General features: G+C 39.2%; 1 protein-coding gene across 3 annotated transcripts; it reads right to left on the bottom strand.

Moving 5' to 3' along the window:
- Positions 1-1,430: 1,430 nt before the first annotated feature.
- LOC112287981 (receptor homology region, transmembrane domain- and RING domain-containing protein 1) lies at positions 1,431-4,669 on the bottom strand. Of its 3 annotated transcripts, none has more exons than XM_090253553.1 (5): positions 4,501-4,669; positions 3,682-4,001; positions 3,073-3,303; positions 2,482-2,883; positions 1,431-2,311 (listed from the first exon to the last, which is right to left on the bottom strand). In XM_090253553.1, exons 2-5 carry the CDS (start codon positions 3,866-3,868, stop codon positions 2,031-2,033), a joined length of 1,101 nt encoding a protein of 366 aa, XP_090109679.1. In that variant the 5' UTR covers positions 3,869-4,001; positions 4,501-4,669; the 3' UTR covers positions 1,431-2,030. The 3 variants fall into 3 exon arrangements, with proteins under 3 accessions (XP_090109679.1, XP_024387455.1, XP_024387458.1); XM_024531687.3 differs by having other exon boundaries at positions 3,013-3,303; positions 4,638-4,669; XM_024531690.3 differs by having other exon boundaries at positions 4,638-4,669.
- Between the last annotated feature and the right edge of the window lie 11,978 nt (positions 4,670-16,647).

Genomic DNA, 16,647 nt, shown 5'->3' with positions numbered 1-16,647 from the left:
AAACCACCTATATTACTACTTTGTAAAAAAATCTACAATACATAACAAAAGTAGAAATATAAATTGTCATTCCTACAAAACAAATTATGAAGTTGTATTGACCAAGGTTTGCAATGGCCAAGTTGAAATTTTATTGTCACAAATGCAATAAAAATATAATATTCACTTGTTTCATTTCAATAAGTTTTCCTCCAAACAGTTGACACTTTCTAAAGAGTTCAACAACATTATTGCCATTAGTTTTTATCACATTAGATGACTCACATTTTTCTACTTCTACTTTCAAACAAGGTGATTGTTCAAAAGGGTACATACTGTCTCCACTAAGGAATCACAACACAAGTTTAAGGTTTGTTAGTTCATGCTTGCTCGGTATCCTGTTCAATCCTGGAGGGTTGATGCCCCACACTGGGTGAAGCAAAACTCGATTTGTGGTTTCCTCTACCTTCTGATAGCAAACTGAGATGCACACGAGATTTGAAATGATGCTCACCATATCGTTCTACACTGCTGTGTCCAAAAGGTATCACTGAGATAATGCGATCACGCTGAAACTGCGGGACGTCAGTCAGAATAAGAGTTTTCTGGAATATTGGTGCTTCGAAATTCTCAGTATGTAGGGGTCTCTTGCCAAGTCCTAAACTTAAGTTCTGCAGAGTTGCTGCCTGGTGCATCTCTAGAAAGCACTTGCGTCATTTCCTTCTAGAAAAATCATCTGGTGGTTATTTTGGCAAGAAAAGCATTGTTCTAAACTGGAAGAATAACTTCATGTTATTCAGAAATGTCATTATCTTGGTACTGGACATCAATCGACACAGAAACCTCATGATCAATGCTCGGAAACAATGCTGACGAGTGAGATGACTACCAGATGAAGTAACTCGCAATGTTCCATCCCTCACGAGTGCCCCCTTTGAGGTACATTGCTGGATGTTAGAGTGCGAGGACTCGAGACACAATTGAATAAGCCAGAATTTTTCGCATTCGTACAGTTGAAGTGGATCTCCGCCAGTAACGTCGAACCTCCTCTCTCCTCAGAAGGTATTCACTACTCTCCATTTTAAAGAGTACTGATGCATCGCATGAAAAAAGAAGAGGAATAAAATGAAAAGAAAAGAAAAGAAAATTCAGAGAGAGCAAGTAAAGCTCGAAATTACTGCCATAGGGCGTGAGAAACACACGACATCAGGTATGTTTACATCAAATACTCCGTCCACGTGTACGACTAACGAAATTAAGTTCCCCATCTATAGGAATATAATGAATAAAAAATGAACTAAAAAGCAACATGGCATACAAGGACAGCCATTCAGAGAGGTTTTAAGCGTCAGAACTTGACCAAGCGCCCGAGGCTTCGGGCCAAGTAACAAGTGCCCGCAAACCTCTAAAAAATAAACAGTCAGTGGAATCACCACAAAGTTACCCGATAGTTCAACTCATCCACAAATGCTTAGAAAATTCCCCGAAACGTATCTTTCCGTATAAATGCCACAGCTATTCTCTCATATCTTCAAATTAACTAAAACCGACAGCCGTATCTGTGAAATACTGTGGTGGCAAATTTTTTTTCTTCTAGTTTCAGTCCAAACAAGAAACCGGAGTTTTGTGACTTACCTTCGGTACCATAAATCTCACCTTTTCTATCAAAAATCCTAACTACCAATGCTAGGTCCAACTAAAACACACAACTCTTTCTTTTCTCTACATCCTTACAATGGACACTCTTCAAAGTCACTGACCACTTTAGGGACTGGGGCTGGTCAAGTTGTCTCTAGACTCAATGAGAGAAGATGATCAGCTTGAGTCTCCCACATTTTGTAGTCACTATGTTACAACTAAAGTTACAAAATAGAGGACGAAATCCTAATAAGTGGCCGTCTTCGTACTCCAAACCCCTACGAACTCTATCCCGTAATTGACCCAGCAAGCCATCTCCTGATATTCACGAGCAATCTTACAAACTCAACACAAACCATGCTGATGACTACTAAGCAAGCAATTTTTCCCAAGTCGTCTCGCAATCGAAGTTCTTAGCAGAGATCTTCGGAACCATCTGGAGAGGAAAGCGAAAAGATGCGTGTGTCAGTAGTTTCGTCCGGTGAAGCCCCAGTAGGAGCAAATAGCGGTGATGAATTCATTGGTGTTCCAACTCGACTTTCACCAACACCCAAAGCTCTTCCAACTGCTGCTAACAATGGCGTAGTCTCAGTAGCCACAGGCTTATCAACTTTGGATTGGGCATCTCTTTTGCAGACTGGGCAGAAAGGTTTACGGGTTGTCAACCATTGATCAATACAGTCAAGATGGAACTCTGCAAAACCGCAACATTTATACAAATCAGCATTCTTGCTGGACTCATATAAAGAAAACGGACTTTTGCATAATATGATAAGCTCTTACAAAGAGGGAGATAATGTAAGAGCCCAGCGGTAGCAAATCGAGAAAACAATATTGGGGTAGAGGAATCAAGAAGTCACTTACCGTGTTGACAGGGCAGCAACCTCAGCTTTTCGCCAGCAACATAATCCTCTAAGCAAATGGCACAAGTCTCTGAAGTGCCCTTGCCGTCTTCAATGTGCTTGAATACAAAGCTTGGAAGAGTATTCACTTCTTTTACGCTCATTCCAGCGGGTTCCTTAGGGAGAAACCGGGCGCTTAAATGCTGAATTCTGTGCTGTCGCACAAAAAAAAAGGTAACTAAGACAGATGATACAGCGAGGAGAGAGATAAATGATACTGCCATAACTGACCAAGCGGTGTTTTCGAACGCTGGCATTATGTAGCAAGTTGCACCCTTGTCATCGGCGTACTTCAGCAGAAACTCTCCTGTAACCTTCGACACGAAGACAGAGTATGCGTGAATGTCGTTGGAGCTTCCCGACACTGAAATCATTCAGATCACAAAACTCAGAAGCGCGTAAACCCATGGCAGCACTGACCCGACGAAGAATTTCACGAAACTTGAAAAAAGCCGATTATGAAAACGACAAAAGAAAATATAAAAATCCCTACTTTGGATTATCTGATCATGTCCAACTCCTAAGGTGAAGACATCACTAAATGCAGACGTACTGGTGACTAACTCATGGTCATTCTGATTGTTGTAGATAATGACCGCCTCGAATCCAGCTTCCTGAGCATTCCAAACCTTGACCTCAAAATTGCAAACTCCACGTTCAACCAGCAGGAAATCTGAAAATAAAGTTTGTCCTTGCCTTGAAACGTTGGTCAACGGCGAACAAGCATCCAAAGGATTGGATGCGTGCAACACCCCAACAATACCAGTGGTAGGAATACGTGGAGCTGCCAGCATAAAAATAACAGGTTAACAAAAACTTGTTCATAGACTCAGAATTCCACATGCCAGCCATAAGCTCAAAAAGCAGGTGGATTACCAATAAAAATAATCTCGAGAACCATCAAAAGTACGGACTTGACCTAATACATTTTATAAGTGATACGGGAAGACAGGCCTAAACTCCACAGATCATACCTCTCAAAAGGGCTCTACGTAGGTCCCACTCCAGGCTCATTTTCAAACCCACATTCTTCAATTAACAAATCGGTAGGACACCGTGGACTTATTATTCGCCTACATTACGAACTCCACCGTGTTTCACGTGGTCATGAAAAGCTCATAAACAGGCGACTCAAGTGATAGTGAGAGGGAGAAACACGTACAGAAACTGGCTTCCGTATCCGGAAAGGACCAGGATTCATTTGATTCGGTGAGTAGAATTACGGCAGAGTTGACCCTCCCCAGCAGGAGTGTGAGCAGAACAAGGCTCAAGCCAGCTAATGATATCATAAGCTCTCTGTGATTCATAATCCTGCTCACCAAACCTGTCTCGACGACGAGGGACGGCATTTTGCCTTAATTTTCTTTGGGTGCAGATTTGCAATAGACGACCTCTAATAGCAAATGAGATCACCTCTGCCACATCCGCAAACATCCGTAAAAGGCACCATACGCCATTGTCTAGACTGCCTCATATATTGGCCTGCGGCGAACACACATTTAGAGGAGCAGGAACAGGAGATTTCAGAATTGAGTTAAGTTAGCTTTCCCAAACAATCCCAGCTAATTCCCATCATGAATCTACTTAAATACTCTTGTGACACTTTAAAACCAGAATCAGAACTCTCAACCCTCGCCACCGACAGTGCAAATACTGGTGCTAACGACATGTGAATATAATTCTAACACGTCAGATGCAAACCAAGACGCCTGCGAATCAGTCTGCGACCAACCTACAAGGGTCCAAATTCAGACACACAGCAGAAAAAATCTAAAACAACATGGAGAGGATAGAATGTCGACTTAGGACACTGAACAACTACGTGACGCAAAAAACCGAAAGGCTTTACATGTAAAAGAAATTATGTTCTGCTAGGGAAAGAGCGAAACAGCAGCCAAGGAAACCACCACAGCAGCAAGATTTCAATCAACAATCAACAGAATAACCAAACCCCTCCCCCCTCCGCAAAAAAAGGCACCACCTTACCACCTCCCATATTCCAAAACGCTCGACTCCAACAAGGAATGAGAAAAAGCATCATGACAGAAGCCAGAAGATTCTATCACAACCACGGTGCGCAAACTGGGTGAAGGGAGATCTCGGTGCAGCAGGGCATACCTGGAAGTACCGCAAGTGGGGGATTGCAGAGTTGTGGGGAGAGCAATGCGAGAGACGGAATGCGTGAAGATATTAGCGTGAGGAATTCCGAGCGAGAAGCGGCGTGGTTGGGTACACGGGCTTCGAGAAGGCGGAGGACAGCAGGGAATGACAAGCGGACAATTGGGTGGGCCCCGCCCCATCGGAGCAGCATGGCCCCAATTGGTAAAATGCGGGTGGATGGGGTGCTGATCGCGAGGACACAGAGCGGATGAATTGCTTGCTTGTGTGGTGCGACCGACCCTCCCTCTGGCTAGCTCTCTTTCACGCGCGACTTTATGCTGCATCAGGTCCCTCCTCTACGCAGTCCCATCCCCCTCTCCGCGCATGGCCACGCCGTGGGCACCCATCCCCGCGCCACCGCCACCCACCAGCCCCGCGGGCATGTACTTCCGCGTGGACTTAGGGTCTCACGTCGTGCAATTCTCGGGTAAGGAATCAAATCACATGACTAGGGTTGGTAGGAATTTTAATGGATGGATGGATGGATGGACAGATGGCTGGCTGATGGGTAGATGGCTGAAGGAATGGATGGATGGATGGACAGATGGCTGGCTGATGGGTAGATGGCTGAAGGAATGGATGGATGGATGGACAGATGGCTGGCTGATGGGTAGATGGCTGAAGGAATGGATGGATGGATGGACAGATGGCTGGCTGATGGGTAGATGGCTGAAGGAATGGATGGATGGATGGACAGATGGCTGGCTGATGGGTAGATGGCTGAAGGAATGGATGGATAGATGGCTGAAGGAATGGATGGATAGATGGCTGAAGGAATAGATGGATAGATGGCTGGCTGAAGGAATGGATGGATAGATGGCTGGCTGAAGGAATGGATGGATAGATGGCTGGCTGAAGGAATGGATGGATTGATGGCTGGCTGAAGGAATGGATGGATAGATGGCTCGCTGAAGGAATGGATGGGTAGATGGCTGGCTGAAGGAATGGATGGATAGATGGCTGGCTGAAGGAATGGATGGATAGATGGCTGAAGGAATGGATGGATAGATGGCTGGCTGAAGGAATGGATGGATAGATGGCTGGCTGAAGGAATGGATGGATAGATGGCTGGCTGAAGGAATGGATGGATTGATGGCTGGCTGAAGGAATGGATGGATAGATGGCTCGCTGAAGGAATGGATGGATTGATGGCTGGCTGAAGGAATGGATGGGTAGATGGCTGGCTGAAGGAATGGATAGATTGATGGCTGGCTGAAGGAATGGATGGATAGATGGCTCGCTGAAGGAATGGATGGATAGATGGCTAGCTGAAGGAATGGATGGGTAGATGGCTGGCTGAAGGAATGGATGGGTAGATGGCTGGCTGAAGGAATGGATGGATAGATGGCTGAAGGAATGGATGGACAGATGGCAGAAGGAATGGATGGGTAGATGGCTGGCTGAAGGAATGGATGGACAGATGGCAGAAGGAATGGATGGGTAGATGGCTGGCTGAACGGGTGGGTAGATGGCTGGCTGAATGGGTGGGTAGATGGCTGGCTGCATGGGTGGGTAGATGGCTGGCTGAATGGGTGGGTAGATGGCTGGCTGCATGGGTGGGTAGATGGCTGGCTGAATGGGTGGGTAGATGGCTGGCTGCATGGGTGGGTAGATGGCTGGCTGAATGGGTGGGTAGATGGCTGGCTGAATGGGTGGGTAGATGGCTGGCTGAATGGGTGGGTAGATGGCTGGCTGCATGGGTGGGTAGATGGCTGGCTGAATGGGTGGGTAGATGGCTGGCTGAATGGGTGGGTAGATGGCTGGCTGCATGGGTGGGTAGATGGCTGGCTGAATGGGTGGGTAGATGGCTGGCTGAATGGGTGGGTGGGAATTCTAATTGAGTTGTTTCTTAGAATGTTAAATAGACCCACTATTTTACTAGATTGATCCATTCTATTGTAACCATCATTAGAAAAATGGATCATCTCCAAAAACAATCATTGCAATGATGGCCCTTACTCCAATCTCCCATTATTCTTACACCCTTGCTCTCTTTGTTCCTAGCTCTCATCCTAGCCCTCTGTTCCTTCCAGTTTTAATCCTCGTTCTGATCTCCTCCATTACTGTTACAAGTCAATTAACAGAGCAATTAAAAAAATTTAGGTATATTCATTTTTTCTAATTGAGAACAAATTTTAGAGAATTGTTGACATCGTGATATGAATTAAAATTACTCCAATGTCTAGCTTATAGTGTGATATGTAAATTTGTAAGATTGATTGTGAGTGTAAGAGAGATTTTCAGTTGAAAAGAGAATTATGACATTAGTTATATATGAATCACATAAGATGAGCCATGAATTGTAGAAAGAAAAAGAATCTATTCTTATTATTGTCAAAGAAGTACTACACATGCAATAAGAAATATAAGGTCACTTGAAATCAGAAATCTTTGAATTATTGACAACCTACATGGTAATTCTAAGCAAGTGTGGCACAACATTGCAAGTTGTTTTAATAGCAACAATCTTCGCAATGAAAGAAAATAAAATCATAATTAAAATATTAAATACTTATCATGAATAGATATGTTCATTATTAACAATGATCATAATTGAGACTATAGCTTGATGAATTCTATATTAAATATTTAGTAATATTCTAAAAAGATGAGAAGTCATAATAGAAAATAATGACAAATCTTAAGATAGAATTGAAATTTATATTTATTATATATTTTAATATGATTTTGCTCATGGTCCTTAAAAAAAAAAGACTTGAGTTAGAGTGTGAGCAAGAACTTATTGCCAAGAATATTTACAATATATATGTATTACATGCATATATATTTATCTAAATATTTATTTATATGATTAAGAAGAAGTAGGTAAAAGTAGATTTATTTCATAATATTTTCCAAAAAAGCTTCTTAAAAGCTTCATAGATATTGCTTTGACTTTACATGTGTTTGTAGTTTATTGATAGATTAGAAATTTGGTCAACAAATTAATCATATGTTGGTAGCTTGTTGTCAAGGACAAGAACTCGATGAAAAAAATAATTTAGACAAGTGAGCCTTCACTCAAAGAGAAGTAACAAAATATATATAAATAAGTATATATATTGAAAGAGGAACTGGAATGGCTATTGCCAAAAGACAAGAAAACTAGAGACCCTTGAAACTAGACTAGAAGCAAGAAAGGAGTTGACAAGAGTGAAGAAGCCTTCACTCTTGTCTCTATATATACTATCTAACTAAGAGCTACGTGGCGACATTCTATAGGACCTCCAATATGTGTTGACTTTGTAGGGCATATGCCTTGACTTACAAGGCAAGTTTTTCTACCTGTGGGCCACATAGTTAGCTTGATCTTTAAGCTAACAACATGTGTGGCACATGGCCAACTTGTTGACCATGTTTCTAATCCAAACAGTCAATTAAAGACACCTATGAAGTCAAAGCAGCGTCTAAGAAGTTTCTAGGAAGCTTCCATATTAAATATTATAGAATTAACTTACTTTTACCTACTTTTACTTACTTCTACTTATTTCTATATGTAATTATTAGCTTACATGATTATGGCCGTGACATTACCCCCCCTTCTAGGGACGAGTTCTACGAGGAGCGGTCATCATATGTTGAGGAAATCTATGATGCGACGAATTGTATTCGCCACATACTCTGATCTCTGTTCTCTTCGAAGATGATTGATAGGACCTCTCAACCATCGATAGTGTCCCATACTAGGGCGGGAAGACCACCCAGTTATTTGATCATTGTTGAGGCCTTCGTAACTTCCTTCGAATAGAATATTTGAAACACCATCAGGAGTTGTTCCTACCTCTAGCAAAATCACCAAACATCGGGAGTCCCTTCCCAAATCGTGATACCAAACGCGTTGTATCTCACCATCTATTCGAGGAAGAACATGTCGTTCTTGAAGATCTTCATCTCGATTGCGTCGTCTTGAAGGTTGTGACAATCGTAATGTCTCGCCTGGTAGGTCAGCAAATGAAGGCTCTTGAGTAGAATCCGCTGGTTGTTGGTTCTCCATCTCCTGAGCGCCACTACTACAATGAAGCTACGAATAAGAATTAAAAATAGAATGTTATCTTGCCTAGATGTTGTTTCTTTTATAAAGAAGGTTTTCATCTTGATTTTGATGGATGTCGTCGATAAAAAGCTTCCACCGCCTTTGCTGCATTTGTAAGATTCTTTAATGGCTCCCATGTGCGTTCACTAATACTATATCCGCGCCAATGGACAAGATATTCTAATTTATTTCGGCGCCGCCTTGAATCTAAGATTTCTTCTATTTCAAACTCTTCATTATTGTCCACTTCTATAGGATGAGGTGGAGCTTGTCGTCTTCTTGGTATGTCCACTGTCTTGTATGGTTCGAGAAGAGACACCTGGAATACTGGATGGATTTTCATTGACTCTGGTAGATCTAAACGATATGCAACTGGATTGATTTGTGGATGGATAGATGGCTGAAGGAATAGATGGATAGATGGCTGGCTGAAGGAATGGATGGATAGATGGCTGAAGGAATGGATGGATAGATGGCTAGCTGAAGGAATGGATGGATTGATGGCTGGCTGAAGGAATGGATGGATAGATGGCTCGCTGAAGGAATGGATGGGTAGATGGCTAGCTGAAGGAATGGATGGATAGATGGCTGGCTGAAGGAATGGATGGATAGATGGCTGAAGGAATGGATGGATAGATGGCTCGCTGAAGGAATGGATGGGTAGATGGCTGGCTGAAGGAATGGATGGGTAGATGGCTGGCTGAAGGAATGGATGGGTAGATGGCTGGCTGAAGGAATGGATGGGTAGATGGCTGGCTGAAGGAATGGATGGGTAGATGGCTGGCTGAAAGAATGGATGGGTAGATGGCTGGCTGAAGGAATGGATGGGTAGATGGCTGGCTGAAGGAATAGATGGGTAGATGGCTGGCTGAAGGAATGGATGGGTAGATGGCTGGCTGAAGGAATGGATGGATAGATGGCTGAAGGAATGGATGGACAGATGGCAGAAGGAATGGATGGGTAGATGGCTGGCTGAACGGGTGGATAGATGGCTGGCTGCATGGGTGGGTAGATGGCTGGCTGAATGGATGGGTAGATGGCTTATCATTTGTGACAAGTTGGACCCAGCCTTCAATAGTCCAACTTGTCACAAGGACGAGTGGTCTTGATATTGCGACAAAGTAGCCATACCTTATCACCCAAGACGAATAATGGTTGTTTCTTTCGATAGACATCTGCATTGGCCTTTTGTTGTTCTTGAGCCTCTTTTAACTATGCCTTCATCGTTGCATGTAGCTCTGATAAATGAATTGCCAAATCTTTCGCAGCAGGATTATCAACTTTTGAAAATTCAAAAGTATCAAGTCATGGATGATAACCATAATTAACAAAAAAAGGTGTTTGTTTTGTAGAAGAATGTACCGTGTTATTGTAAGCAAACTCTGCCAATGGCAAAAGAGTTGTCCAATCATCTTGTTGGTAATTAATGGTACATCTTAAATATTGCTCCAAAACTTGATTAACACGCTCTGTTTGTCGATCAGTTTGAGGATGGAATGCCGAAGATAGTTTTATATCCACTTTAAGAATCTTGAAAAGAGTCCGCCAAAATCTTGATACAAATTGAGTTCTCCTATCTGATATAATATCCTTGGGTAATCCATGATAGCGATAGATATTGTCAAGAAAGAGCTTAGCTATTTCTTCACCTGTGATAGATTTTGTATATGGTACAAAATGTGCCATCTTGGTAAAACGATCTACTATCATGAATATAGAGTCATAAGAACCTAAGATTGGAAGATCCGTGATGAAGTCCATAGAAACAGAAGACCATGGTTGTTCAGGAATGGGTAATGGCTGAAGAAGTCCAAAAGGTCGATGACGAGGAGTTTTCGATCTTGAGCAAACATCACATGATTGTACAAAATTTTTAACTGCCTTCCACATTTGAGGCCACCAAAAATCTCTAGATATCAGCTCCAAAGTCTTATTATATCCGAAATGTCCTGCTGTTGGAAAGTTGTGACGAGCTTGAAGAATACGTAAACGTGCTTCTCTTTCTAGAACATATAGGCGTCCTTCGAAATAGAGTAGGTTGTTCTTGAATTCAAATTTAAATGGATCATGAGATTTCGAAGAATTGTTCTTGATATCATGAACAAGAGGGTCTGAAGACATACTTAATTGGACTTGCTTAAAAAAAGTTAAATCAATAGTCAATGTTGATTTTATTGCTCGAAGATGAAATTGTTCCGGCTTCAAGAGAACCGTTCTTTGTTGCTCAAAAGCTGCATCTCCTTCTTTTGGTGCAAAATAAGAACGTCTAGATAAGGCATCAGATAAACCTTGTTATTTTCCTGGCTGATAAATGATGATGAAGTCAAATCTTGATAAAGACATGCTCCAATGAGCTTGGCGACGATTTAATACGCGTGCTGACATAAAATATTCGAGGTTCTTGTGATCCGTATACATGGTGACTGGACTAGAAGCACCTTCTAGATAATGACGCCATTCTTGAAAAGAATCCACAATTGCAAGAAGTTCTTTGTCATGGATCTCATAATTGATTTCTGCTGCTGAGAATTTTCTTGAATGAAAGGCTATTGGATGAAGTTTGTCATCTGTTCCCATTTGTGATAAAACCGCACCCAGAGCAAAGTCCGATGCATCTGTTTCCATAAAGAATGCTTTGGAAAAATCAACATGATACAAGATTGGTGCAGAAACAAACGTTGTCTTCAAAGATTCAAAAGCAACTTTCGCTTCTTGATTCTATTGGAGTTTGTCTTTACAAGTCAAACGTGTAAGTAGAGCTGCAACTCGAGAGAAGTCTTTGATGAAGATCCGATAGTAGTTGGCAAATCCCAAAAAACATTGGACATCTCTTACCGTTTTTGGGATCTTCTAGTCTATAATAGTTTGAACTTTCTTAGGATCCATCATAAGTCCATCATTTGAAATGATGTAACCTAAGAAATCGACTTGAGTAGTGTGGAATACACACTTTTCTATCTTGGCATAGAGTCCTGCATCTCTTAATTTTTGTAACACATGACGAACATGAAGTTCATGTTCTTTTAGATTCTTAGAATAGATCAAGATGTCGTCTAGATAACATACCACAAAATCATCCAAAAAATCTCGAAAAACATCATTCATTAGATGTTGAAAAGCTGCTGGTGCATTTGTAAGTCCAAAAGGCATGACGTTGTATTCAAAATATCCATACCTAGTTTGAAATGTAGTCTTCCATTCATCTCCTTCTTTGATGCGTACTAGATTGTATGCTCCCCAAAGATCTATTTTTGTATAAATCTTAACTTGATTCAGCTGATCAAGAAGTCCGGATATTAAAGGTAGTGGATACCTGTTTTTGATGGTAATCTTGTTGAGTCCTCGATAATCAATACACATCCGCAATGATCCATCTTTTTTCTTCACAAATAGAAATGGAACTCCTGCCGGAGATTTAGAATGGCGTATGAAATTCTCTGCTAGATTTTCTTCAATATACTCCTTGAGTTCAGCCAACTCATTTTGTGATAAACTATAGATTGGTCCGAATGGTGGTTGTGCTCCTTCTTGAAGGTCAATTGAGCAATCATAGGGACGATGTTCCGGGAGTGTATCTGCATTCTTTTTTTCAAATACATCTTGAAATTCTTGATATTGGCTTGGAATGCCACTTGAAGTCTTTTCACCAATAGAAACAGGTGTAGCATAAATAATATATGGTGATTCTTTCATAGCAGCATGCAAGAAAGCTTTTGCACCTATAAATACGGGTTTAATTGAACTGGACTTATGACTCTCTACTTGATTAACTACACTGTTAGTTATACTTTTAGAGAAAGTAAGAGTTCGGGAAATCCAATCTATTTGACGGTTGTATTTTTCTAACCATGATAAACTTAAAATGACTGGATTAGAGGGAGATCTAATGATATTATATACTACAAAACTATTATGACTATTGATTATTACTTCTATAGGAAGGGTTTTGTGAGTAATATCTCCAAAAGACAATGGACGACCATCTATGACTTCTACATGAACAAGTTTAGTTTTCTTTACTAAAGATATGCTATGTCTTTTAGTAAATTCTTCATCTAAAAAACACGCTGAGGCTCTTGAATCTAACAAGGCAGAGACTTTGTAATGTTTAGGTCCTAAAATAACATTTAATGTAAAACAAGGAGAGGGCTCTGAGGAGAGAATAGGACCTTTACTAGAAGTTGTGTAAGGTTCCAGCCGCACGGTCCCTATTCTAGCTGGACAAACTCATTTTCCGACATATTATCTTCTTTCACAGCCATACTCCTCATTTTGTGATTGCGTCGTTTCTTTGGACAATGTTGAGCAGTGTGCTTTGGTTCTCCACAATATAAACATAATCATTCTTGACGACGACGAGTCTTTTTTTGCTCAATAAGAGGTTTGAAACATACTGCATCAATTTGCATATCCTCTACTTCCGAATGTATGTGTTGAAGAGGTGTTGGTGTTGCCATTGAATTATAGTAACGTTGAGGTCCACATATACGATTCTCAGATCGGAATTCAAAAAGGCGATTGTCGCATTTCATAGCAAAGTCAATTACTTGACTCAATGTTTGAGGATCATGTAAGTTGAGCATTAATTTTTTTACCTCATATTGTAATCCGTAGAGAAATTGGCTAATAAGTGCAGCATCATCCCACTTGATATCAGTTGCAAGTTGTCAAAATTCTGAAGCATATAACGTTACTAATCGATTACCTTGTCATAAAATACGGATCTTATTGGTTGCAACACGAATTGCATCATGTTCTCCATATATGGATCGAAACTTTGCCAAAAAAGCCTGTAGATTATCCAATATTGGATCTTGTCGTTCAAGAAAAGATGAAAACCACGATAGTGCCGAACCTGAAAGAAGCGTACCAATAAATCTAACTTGTGATCTTGGAGTTGGATAGCTTTGGGGTTGAAGTTCAATCACAAGTTGCTCTTGATTGATAAATCCTCGAAACTTGGATCTGGTGCCATCAAACTTCTCGGGTAGGACAATTCTTGGTTCTCTAACATTTGAAAGGCGTTCCACCATAGGAGAAAGGACATGGTTTAGTACAGATGTTGAAGCACCTCCAACCATTTCTATATCTTCACTTCCTGCCAATCTTGTTGCTCCTTGTGGTAGTAAATTGAATTGATACATTGCAAGCATTAACTTCCTCAATTGCTCTTACATTTGTGCCATTGCACTCTTTATTTCAAGAAGTTCTGCCATGATAACACTTAGAAGAGAGAAGATGTCTAATATCGCTCAAGACAACTAGAAAAGAGGACTTGCGGACAAAGAAAATACTAAAGACAATATCAGTTTAGAAGAGGGTAATCCGCAACTTCTAATACGCTTATATCTTATCAAGAAAAAGGGATAATCCACTCTTAATCAAGATTAGACAAAGCTCTGATATTGTAGGTGTACTCTTGTCAATCTGTCAAGGACAAAGACTCGATGAAAAAAACAATTCAGACAAGTGAGCCTTCATTCAAAGAGAAGTAACAAAATATATATAAATAAGTATATATATTGAAAGAGGAACTGGAATGGCTATTGCCAAAAGACAAGAAAACTAGAGACCCTTGAAACTAGACTAGAAGCAAGAAAGGAGTTGACAAGAGTGAAGAAGCCTTCACTCTTGTCTCTATATATACTATCTAACTAAGAGCTACGTGGCGACATTCTATAGGACCTCCAATATGTGTTGACTTTGTAGGACACATGCCTTGACTTACAAGGCAAGTTTTTCTATGTGTGGGCCACATAGTTAGCTTGATCTTTAAGCTAACAACATGTGTGGCACATGGCCAACTTGTTGACCCCATTTCTAATCCAAAAAGTCAATTAAAGACACCTATGAAGTCAAAGCAACGTCTAAGAAGTTTCTAGGAAGCTTCCATATTAAATATTATAGAATTAACTTACTTTTACCTACTTTTACTTACTTCTACTTATTTCTATATGTAATTATTAGCTTACATGATTATGGCCCTGACACTTGTAGAACAAGCTAACTATGTGGCACACCTATAGAAAACTTGTATTCAAAGTTAAGATATGTGTCTTTCAAAGTCAACACATTTTAGAGGTTCTATAGGACATTGCTACATAGCTCCTAGTTAAGAGTATATATGGAGGCAAGAGTGAAGCTTTCTTCACTCTTGTCAATGCCGTTCTAATCCTTAGTCTTATTTCATGACTTTCTAGTCTTCTTGTTTTTGGCAATAGCCATTATAGTTTAATACTATATTAAATTTGAGTGACTTTTTAGTTCTATTGAAAGACACAAGAGTACATTGAAGATTACTTTCTTTAAGATATATGTCCTTAATAGTTTGATAAGAATACTAACTTATTGTTCTTGTCTTGTTTTAAAAGTGAATGGATTATCTCACTTCTATTATTGTGTTTTGAAGATTGTAGATTACCTTTCTCTAATTTGACTTATGAATTTATTAAATTTTTTGAAATGGAAGAAAAAATCATGGATGTTATACTTGGTGGCAAGAAGAATAGATTGACAAGTATTGCAAAACTTCACAAACTTGTTAATACTCTTAGAGTGGAAATTTCACACATTATTAATGTAAATTATAGAAACACTAATCCTATGTCTATGGAAGAAGTTCAAAATCTATGTTAAGAATTTATGTAATTGAAAGGAAGCAAGTAGATTGACCTGACAACCAAATCCAAGAAATTTTGCTTCTACAAATGTAATAGGGATATGGATTAGTATGCCCAATAAGTTTGATGGAAGAAGATCAAAATTTTGAGAATTTCTACAACAAGTGAAGGTCTATCTAAGGTTGTATCTCTTTCAATACTTTCATAGAATTACTCAAGTTGGATTCATATATGCACTTCTATCTAGAAGTACTCTTTTCTAATTTGTACCATTAATAGAAAAGGATTTACAACTTTTTTATGATTTTTATTCATTCCTAGAAATGTTTACAACTACATTTAGAGATAGTCATGGAAAAAGAGTAGTAGAAATCAAGTTCTTATCTTTACGAGAAGGATCACAATCAGCCACCATATATATTGTTGAACTCCAAAACCTCCTTTGGAATGTGGACTAGAATAACAAAGCTTTCATTAATTAATTTTGATATGGATTGAAGGATAATGTCAAATATTTATTATTAAAAAATATCAAAAGTATAATCTTTAAAATAATTTATTGCTCAAGCCATTACATACAATAATCGATTATTTGAAAGGCATCAAGAATAAAGATTTGCCTAAAGAGAAATAAGCCAAGTAATGATGGCAGCTTTCAAGTTTTTAAAAACTTATATATTAAGGCCAAAATCAATATAAATTGATATGGTATATTTTAAACTTCTCATTAAGCAAAAAAAGACTTAATGTCATGAAGAAGGGTTGTATTTATATTGTAGAAAAGCTAAGTATATTGCTCAACATTGTCCAAAGAAGCAATGTAATTATACAACAAAAAGCAAGATTGCTAAAAAAGATAATATATCAAAAAAAAAGTTTTTTTTAGTTACAAAAGAGATTGTGTAGCTAGAATCATATGTAATACCTAATAAAGATCCTATTCTTTCTTTAAATATCTCATCTTCTTTTATAATAGATGTATATTTAGGACCTAAAAATTACAAAATCTTTGTATTATTAAATTCAAGAGCCTCAGCCTATTTTATAGATAAAGATTTTGTCAAAAAATAAGAAATATCTTTAGTCAAAAAACCTAAATTCCTACACATAGAAGTCATAGATAGTCGTTTATTGTCTTTTGAAGATGTTACTTATGAAACTGTTCCTTTAGATGTAACAATTAAAGATCATAATAATATAATAATATTCAATGTCATAAAATTTTCCTCTAATTCAATTATTTTAGGATTATTGTGGTTAAAAAAAATATAATCCATGGATAGATTGAATTTCTTATAACCTTAATTTTTCTTGT

The sequence above is a fragment of the Physcomitrium patens genome, chromosome 10, assembly GCF_059467195.1.
Source record: "Physcomitrium patens ecotype Gransden chromosome 10, ASM5946719v1, whole genome shotgun sequence".
In the NCBI taxonomy this organism is placed as follows: Eukaryota; Viridiplantae; Streptophyta; class Bryopsida; order Funariales; family Funariaceae; genus Physcomitrium; species Physcomitrium patens.
Note: the sequence above shows the minus strand (reverse complement) of the source record. Positions and strands in the feature narration are given on the sequence as shown.